Source organism: Coregonus clupeaformis, unplaced genomic scaffold (assembly GCF_020615455.1).
Source record: "Coregonus clupeaformis isolate EN_2021a unplaced genomic scaffold, ASM2061545v1 scaf0848, whole genome shotgun sequence".
In the NCBI taxonomy this organism is placed as follows: Eukaryota; Metazoa; Chordata; class Actinopteri; order Salmoniformes; family Salmonidae; genus Coregonus; species Coregonus clupeaformis.
Window position 1 is genome coordinate 102,885 of NW_025534303.1, and position 9,616 is coordinate 112,500.

General features: G+C 50.2%; 1 protein-coding gene across 1 annotated transcript in view; it reads left to right on the forward strand.

Moving 5' to 3' along the window:
- The first annotated feature begins 513 nt into the window (after positions 1-513).
- The window catches only part of LOC121553692 (CWF19-like protein 1), a 52,838-nt gene continuing 43,735 nt past the window's right edge, over positions 514-9,616 (forward strand). The window contains 4 exon segments of the mRNA XM_041867010.2: positions 514-1,004; positions 1,263-1,347; positions 1,445-1,529; positions 3,071-3,172. Coding sequence (XP_041722944.2) covers positions 982-1,004; positions 1,263-1,347; positions 1,445-1,529; positions 3,071-3,172 — 295 coding nt within the window. The 5' untranslated portion in view covers positions 514-981.

The window sequence follows — 9,616 nt, forward strand, 5'->3', positions numbered from 1 at the left end:
CATGATTAAATCTCACAAGCCAGGCTATGAGCGGTTGGGAAGCGCTGTGCTTGTAGCTAACGTTAGCCATAGCACAGAATGCTAACTAGCTAGCACGTCAGCTTACTGGCGACCTCAAACAAATACATCTAAACATCTCATTATTTGCAGGTCAGGGGTGTTCGTCTAGCCTTTCCCCTGAATTGTAGGTTTTATTTTTGGTTACCTACTTCCGGTTTTTGGTCCGGGCACCTCGGGGAGACCAGGACAGGATTCCGGAAGGAGAAGAGTATTTGGTCCGGTTGTCACTAGTTACCACAGCCACAAAGTCAAATCCCACCTATTTCTATAATTTATCTTCTTTAAAATGTAAACCTAACGTTAACCCCACACTGCTAACCTTATACCTAACCTTAAATTAAGACCAAAAAGCACATTTTTGTTTTAATGAATTTTTACGATAGACAATTTTGACTCTGTGGCTGTGGTAACTAGTGACGACCCCTTTGGTCCCCCCTTCTGAGACGTCGCGGTTGCTAGATATGGAAGGAAACAGGGCAGTTGTATAGTCGCTTTGGTTCAAAACTTAAGCTGTCCTACAAACTAAAGCCGGTCTCCAAAATGCCAAAGGACATCACAAAATAAAAAATGAAATGTCTCTATGATTTTGTATCTGGCTACCCGGAGGATTGTCAACACAAGTATAATGATTGTCCATCCATCGTCAGTCATCCGAATTGAATCATTTCCGATATAAATGTCGGGGAAAAAGTACTTTTACAAATCACGTATTTGCTAAATAATAAACGTTGTATTTGCACGATTCTGTGTTAATTTACTAATAACTAGAATTTGTTTTATGAAGATGGGGAGGTTTATTTTGTCGGCGACAAAGGGGGAGGAATGTTGTCGACGCACAACGTCTACAGCTAGCCAGCTAACCAGAGACTTGAGCTAGCTAACTAACTAGCAAACATAGTCTTGTTTTGAACTTTTGACGTAATGGGGGAAAAACCGTTGAAGATGTAAGTCACAGTTATGATAATTCATAGTAATTTATTAGCTTCCCCTAACTTGGTAGTAACGGTCAAAATTATAACCTAATAAAACTAGTTAACAGTGAGAGTCAACCACTACAAGCCGTGTAGCTAACTAACTTAGATGGCTACGATTGTCTCGATGGTCAAGTTGTCCAATTTCATGAGAAAGTACAGTTGCTTGTTTGAATAAATTCTGCACGTAACTAGCTAGCTACGATTTCAATACTGTTTAATCTATTCTAGCCTTGCATGTGGTGACGTAGAGGGAAGCATTAATGCTGTGTTTAACCGCGTTCGGACCATCCAGAAGAAGAGCGGCCAGTTTGATGTAAATCCTAACCACACACACACACACACACACACACACACACACACACACATACATACATATCACATCAGTAGGTAATCTCCTGTTCTCTCTGCAGCTGTTGCTGTGTGTAGGAAACTTCTTCGGTTTGTCTCCAGAAGCTCAGGCTGAATGGCAGGAGTACAAATCTGGAGTAAAGAAAGGTAACCTATTGTGGTTCTGAAGCTAGGAACGACATTGATGGTCTGGAGTTAGGAACGACATTGATGGTCTGGAGTTAGGAACGACATTGTGGGTCTGGAGTTAGGAACCACATTGTGGGTCTGGAGTTAGGAACGACATTGATGGTCTGGAGTTAGGAACGACATTGTGGGTCTGGAGTTAGGAACCACATTGTGGGTCTGGAGTTAGGAACCACATTGATGGTCTGGAGTTAGGAACGACATTGTGGGTCTGGAGTTAGGAACGACATTGTGGGTCTGGAGTTAGGAACCACATTGTGGGTCTGGAGTTAGGAACGACATTGATGGTCTGGAGTTAGGAACGACATTGTGGGTCTGGAGTTAGGAACCACATTGTGGGTCTGGAGTTAGGAACGACATTGTGGGTCTGGAGTTAGGAACCACATTGTGGGTCTGGAGTTAGGAACGACATTGTGGGTCTGGAGTTAGGAACGACATTGTGGGTCTGGAGTTAGAAACCACATTGTGGGTCTGGAGTTAGGAACCACATTGTGGGTCTGGAGTTAGGAACGACATTGTGGGTCTGGAGTTAGGAACGACATTGTGGGTCTGGAGTTAGAAACCACATTGTGGGTCTGGAGTTAGGAACGACATTGTGGGTCTGGAGTTAGGAACCACATTGTGGGTCTGGAGTTAGGAACGACATTGTGGGTCTGGAGCTAGGAACCACATTGTGGGTCTGGAGCTAGGAACCACATTGTGGGTCTGGAGTTAGGAAACGACATTGTGGGTCTGGAGTTAGGAACCACATTGTGGGTCTGGAGTTAGGAACCACATTGTGGGTCTGGAGTTAGGAACGACATTGTGGGTCTGGAGTTAGGGAACCACATTGTGGGTCTGGAGTTAGGAACGACATTGTGGGTCTGGAGTTAGGAACCACATTGTGGGTCTGGAGCTAGGAACCACATTGTGGGTCTGGAGTTAGGAAACGACATTGTGGGTCTGGAGTTAGGAACCACATTGTGGGTCTGGAGTTAGGAACCACATTGTGGGTCTGGAGTTAGGAAACCACATTGTGGGTCTGGAGTTAGGAACGACATTGATGGTCTGGAGTTAGGAACGACATTGTGGGTCTGGAGTTAGGAACCACATTGTGGGTCTGGAGTTAGGAACCACATTGTGGGTCTGGAGTTAGGAACCACATTGTGGTTCTGGAGTTAGGAACCACATTGTGGGTCTGGAGTTAGGAACGACATTGTGGGTCTGGAGTTAGGAACCACATTGTGGGTCTGGAGTTAGGAACCACATTGTGGGTCTGGAGTTAGGAACCACATTGTGGTTCTGGAGTTAGGAACCACATTGTGGGTCTGGAGTTAGGAACCACATTGTGGGTCTGGAGTTAGGAACCACATTGTGGGTCTGGAGTTAGGAACCACATTGTGGTTCTGGAGTTAGGAACCACATTGTGGGTCTGGAGTTAGGAACCACATTGTGGTTCTGGAGTTAGGAACCACATTGTGGGTCTGGAGTTAGGAACCACATTGTCTTGACTGTTGTTGCAGCTCCCATCCACACATACATCCTGGGAGCAGCCAGCCAGGAGACCCTCTGCTTCTTCCCCAGCGCTGACGGCTGTGAGCTGGCTGACAACATCACATACCTTGGTAAGAGTAGACTCTGACCTCTAACCCTGACCTGAGTAGACTCTGACCTCTAACCCTGACCCTGAGTAGACTCTGACCTCTAACCCTGAGTAGACTCTGACCTCTAACCCTGACCCTGAGTAGACTCTGACCTCTAACCCTGACCCTGAGTAGACTCTGACCTCTAACCCTGAGTAGACTCTGACCTCTAACCCTGAGTAGACTCTGACCTCTAACCCTGACCCTGAGTAGACTCTGACCTCTAACCCTGACCTGAGTAGACTCTGACCTCTAACCCTGACCCTGAGTAGACTCTGACCTCTAACCCTGACCCTGAGTAGACTCTGACCTCTAACCCTGACCCTGAGTAGACTCTGACCTCTAACCCTGAGTAGACTCTGACCTCTAACCCTGACCCTGAGTAGACTCTGACCTCTAACCCTGAGTAGACTCTGACCTCTAACCCTGACCCTGAGTAGACTCTGACCTCTAACCCTGACCTGAGTAGACTCTGACCTCTAACCCTGACCCTGAGTAGACTCTGACCTCTAACCCTGACCCTGAGTAGACTCTGACCTCTAACCCTGACCCTGAGTAGACTCTGACCCTGAGTAGACTCTGACCTCTAACCCTGACCCTGAGTAGACTCTGACCTCTAACCCTGAGTAGACTCTGACCTCTAACCCCTGACCCTGAGTAGACTGACATGACCTACCTTGGTAAGAGTAGACTCTGACCCCTGACCCTGAGTAGACTCTGACCTCTAACCCTGACCCTGAGTAGACTCTGACCTCTAACCCTGACCCTGAGTAGACTCTGACCTCTAACCCTGACCCTGAGTAGACTCTGACCTCTAACCCTGACCTGAGTAGACTCTGACCTCTAACCCTGAGTAGACTCTGACCTCTAACCCTGACCTGAGTAGACTCTGACCTCTAACCCTGACCCTGAGTAGACTCTGACCTCTAACCCTGACCATGAGTAGACTCTGACCTCTAACCCTGACCCTGAGTAGACTCTGACCTCTAACCCTGACCCCGAATAGACTCTGACCTCTAACCCTGAGTAGACTCTGACCTCTAACCCTGACCCTGAGTAGACTCTGACCTCTAACCCTGACCCTGAGTAGACTCTGACCTCTAACCCTGACCCTGAGTAGACTCCTGACCTCTAACCCTGACCCTGAGTAGACTCTGACCTCTAACCCTGAGTAGACTCTGACCTCTAACCCTGACCCTGAGTAGACTCTGACCTCTAACCCTGACCCTGAGTAGACTCTGACCTCTAACCCTGACCCTGAGTAGACTCTGACCTCTAACCCTGACCCTGAGTAGACTCTGACCCCTGACCCTGACCCTGAGTAGACTCTGACCTCTAACCCTGACCCTGAGTAGACTCTGACCTCTAACCCTGACCCTGAGTAGACTCTGACCTCTAACCCTGAGTAGACTCTGACCTCTAACCCTGACCCTGAGTAGACTCTGACCTCTAACCCTAACCCTGAGTAGACTCTGACCTCTAACCCTGAGTAGACTCTGACCTCTAACCCTGACCCTGAGTAGACTCTGACCTCTAACCCTGACCCTGAGTAGACTCTGACCTCTAACCCTGACCCTGAGTAGACTCTGACCTCTAACCCTGAGTAGACTCTGACCTCTAACCCTGACCCTGAGTAGACTCTGACCTCTAACCCTGAGTAGACTCTGACCTCTAACCCTGAGTAGACTCTGACCTCTAACCCTGAGTAGACTCTGACCTCTAACCCTGAGTAGACTCTGACCTCTAACCCTGAGTAGACTCTGACCTCTAACCCTGACCCTGAGTAGACTCTGACCTCTAACCCTGAGTAGACTCTGACCTCTAACCCTGACCCTGAGTAGACTCTGACCTCTAACCCTGACCTGAGTAGACTCTGACCTCTAACCCTGACCCTGAGTAGACTCTGACCTCTAACCCTGACCCTGAGTAGACTCTGACCTCTAACCCTGACCCTGAGTAGACTCTGACCCTGAGTAGACTCTGACCTCTAACCCTGACCCTGAGTAGACTCTGACCTCTAACCCTGAGTAGACTCTGACCTCTAACCCTGACCCTGAGTAGACTGACATGACCTACCTTGGTAAGAGTAGACTCTGACCCCTGACCCTGAGTAGACTCTGACCTCTAACCCTGACCCTGAGTAGACTCTGACCTCTAACCCTGACCCTGAGTAGACTCTGACCTCTAACCCTGACCCTGAGTAGACTCTGACCTCTAACCCTGACCTGAGTAGACTCTGACCTCTAACCCTGAGTAGACTCTGACCTCTAACCCTGACCTGAGTAGACTCTGACCTCTAACCCTGACCCTGAGTAGACTCTGACCTCTAACCCTGACCCTGAGTAGACTCTGACCTCTAACCCTGACCCTGAGTAGACTCTGACCTCTAACCCCTGACCCCGAATAGACTCTGACCTCTAACCCTGAGTAGACTCTGACCTCTAACCCTGACCCTGAGTAGACTCTGACCTCTAACCCTGACCCTGAGTAGACTCTGACCTCTAACCCTGACCCTGAGTAGACTCTGACCTCTAACCCTGACCCTGAGTAGACTCTGACCTCTAACCCTGAGTAGACTCTGACCTCTAACCCTGACCCTGAGTAGACTCTGACCTCTAACCCTGACCCTGAGTAGACTCTGACCTCTAACCCTGACCCTGAGTAGACTCTGACCTCTAACCCTGACCCTGAGTAGACTCTGACCCCTGACCCTGACCCTGAGTAGACTCTGACCTCTAACCCTGACCCTGAGTAGACTCTGACCTCTAACCCTGACCCTGAGTAGACTCTGACCTCTAACCCTGAGTAGACTCTGACCTCTAACCCTGACCCTGAGTAGACTCTGACCTCTAACCCTAACCCTGAGTAGACTCTGACCTCTAACCCTGAGTAGACTCTGACCTCTAACCCTGACCCTGAGTAGACTCTGACCTCTAACCCTGACCCTGAGTAGACTCTGACCTCTAACCCTGAGTAGACTCTGACCTCTAACCCTGAGTAGACTCTGACCTCTAACCCTGAGTAGACTCTGACCTCTAACCCTGAGTAGACTCTGACCTCTAACCCTGACCCTGAGTAGACTCTGACCTCTAACCCTGACCTGAGTAGACTCTGACCTCTAACCCTGACCCTGAGTAGACTCTGACCTCTAACCCTGACCCTGAGTAGACTCTGACCTCTAACCCTGACCCTGAGTAGACTCTGACCTCTAACCCTGAGTAGACTCTGACCTCTAACCCTGACCCTGAGTAGACTTTGACCTCTAACCCTGAGTAGACTCTGACCTCTAACCCTGACCCTGAGTAGACTCTGACCTCTAACCCTGACCTGAGTAGACTCTGACCTCTAACCCTGACCCTGAGTAGACTCTGACCTCTAACCCTGACCCTGAGTAGACTCTGACCTCTAACCCTGACCCTGAGTAGACTCTGACCCTGAGTAGACTCTGACCTCTAACCCCTGACCCTGAGTAGACTCTGACCTCTAACCCTGAGTAGACTCTGACCTCTAACCCTGACCCTGAGTAGACTGACATCACCTACCTTGGTAAGAGTAGACTCTGACCCCTGACCCTGAGTAGACTCTGACCTCTAACCCTGACCCTGAGTAGACTCTGACCTCTAACCCTGACCCTGAGTAGACTCTGACCTCTAACCCTGACCCTGAGTAGACTCTGACCTCTAACCCTGACCTGAGTAGACTCTGACCTCTAACCCTGAGTAGACTCTGACCTCTAACCCTGACCTGAGTAGACTCTGACCTCTAACCCTGACCCTGAGTAGACTCTGACCTCTAACCCTGACCCTGAGTAGACTCTGACCTCTAACCCTGACCCCCGAATAGACTCTGACCTCTAACCCTGAGTAGACTCTGACCTCTAACCCTGACCCTGAGTAGACTCTGACCTCTAACCCTGACCCTGAGTAGACTCTGACCTCTAACCCTGACCCTGAGTAGACTCTGACCTCTAACCCTGACCCTGAGTAGACTCTGACCTCTAACCCTGACCCTGAGTAGACTCTGACCTCTAACCCTGAGTAGACTCTGACCTCTAACCCTGACCCTGAGTAGACTCTGACCTCTAACCCTGACCCTGAGTAGACTCTGACCTCTAACCCTGACCCTGAGTAGACTCTGACCTCTAACCCTGACCCTGAGTAGACTCTGACCCCTGACCCTGAGTAGACTCTGACCTCTAACCCTAACCCTGAGTAGACTCTGACCTCTAACCCTGAGTAGACTCTGACCTCTAACCCTGACCCTGAGTAGACTCTGACCTCTAACCCTGAGTAGACTCTGACCTCTAACCCTGACCCTGAGTAGACTCTGACCTCTAACCCTGACCCTGAGTAGACTCTGACCTCTAACCCTGACCCTGAGTAGACTCTGACCTCTAACCCTGAGTAGACTCTGACCTCTGACCCTGAGTAGACTCTGACCTCTGACCCTGAGTAGACTCTGACCTCTAACCCTGAGTAGACTCTGACCTCTAACCCTGACCCTGAGTAGACTCTGACCTCTGACCCTGAGTAGACTCTGACCTCTAACCCTGAGTAGACTCTGACCTCTAACCCTGACCCTGAGTAGACTCTGACCTCTGACCCTGAGTAGACTCTGACCTCTAACCCTGAGTAGACTCTGACCTCTAACCCTGACCCTGAGTAGACTCTGACCTCTAACCCTGACCCTGAGTAGACTCTGACCTCTAACCCTGAGTAGACTCTGACCTCTAACCCTGACCCTGAGTAGACTGACATCACCTACCTTGGTAAGAGTAGACTCTGACCCCTGACCCTGAGTAGACTCTGACCTCTAACCCTGACCCTGAGTAGACTCTGACCTCTAACCCTGACCCTGAGTAGACTCTGACCTCTAACCCTGACCCTGAGTAGACTCTGACCTCTAACCCTGACCTGAGTAGACTCTGACCTCTAACCCTGAGTAGACTCTGACCTCTAACCCTGACCTGAGTAGACTCTGACCTCTAACCCTGACCCTGAGTAGACTCTGACCTCTAACCCTGACCCTGAGTAGACTCTGACCTCTAACCCTGACCCCGAATAGACTCTGACCTCTAACCCTGACCCTGAGTAGACTCTGACCTCTAACCCTGACCCTGAGTAGACTCTGACCTCTAACCCTGACCCTGAGTAGACTCTGACCTCTAACCCTGACCCCGAATAGACTCTGACCTCTAACCCTGACCCTGAGTAGACTCTGACCTCTAACCCTGACCCTGAGTAGACTCTGACCTCTAACCCCTGACCCTGAGTAGACTCTGACCTCTAACCCTGAGTAGACTCTGACCTCTAACCCTGACCCTGAGTAGACTCTGACCTCTAACCCTGACCCTGAGTAGACTCTGACCTCTAACCCTGACCCTGAGTAGACTCTGACCTCTAACCCTGACCCTGAGTAGACTCTGACCTCTAACCCTGACCCTGAGTAGACTCTGACCTCTAACCCTGAGTAGACTCTGACCTCTAACCCTGACCCTGAGTAGACTCTGACCTCTAACCCTGACCCTGAGTAGACTCTGACCTCTAACCCTGACCCTGAGTAGACTCTGACCTCTAACCCTGACCCTGAGTAGACTCTGACCCCTGACCCTGAGTAGACTCTGACCTCTAACCCTAACCCTGAGTAGACTCTGACCTCTAACCCTGAGTAGACTCTGACCTCTAACCCTGACCCTGAGTAGACTCTGACCTCTAACCCTGAGTAGACTCTGACCTCTAACCCCTGACCCTGAGTAGACTCTGACCTCTAACCCTGACCCTGAGTAGACTCTGACCTCTAACCCCTGACCCTGAGTAGACTCTGACCTCTAACCCTGAGTAGACTCTGACCTCTGACCCTGAGTAGACTCTGACCTCTGACCCTGAGTAGACTCTGACCTCTAACCCTGAGTAGACTCTGACCTCTAACCCTGACCCTGAGTAGACTCTGACCTCTGACCCTGAGTAGACTCTGACCTCTAACCCTGAGTAGACTCTGACCTCTAACCCTGACCCTGAGTAGACTCTGACCTCTGACCCTGAGTAGACTCTGACCTCTAACCCTGAGTAGACTCTGACCTCTAACCCCTGACCCTGAGTAGACTCTGACCTCTAACCCTGACCCTGAGTAGACTCTGACCTCTAACCCTGAGTAGACTCTGACCTCTAACCCTGACCCTGAGTAGACTCTGACCTCTAACCCTGACCCTGAGTAGACTCTGACCTCTAACCCTGACCCTGAGTAGACTCTGACCTCTAACCCTGAGTAGACTCTGACCTCTGACCCTGAGTAGACTCTGACCTCTGACCCTGAGTAGACTCTGACCTCTAACCCTGAGTAGACTCTGACCTCTGACCCTGAGTAGACTCTGACCTCTAACCCTGAGTAGACTCTGACCTCTAACCCTGACCCCGAATAGACTCTGAC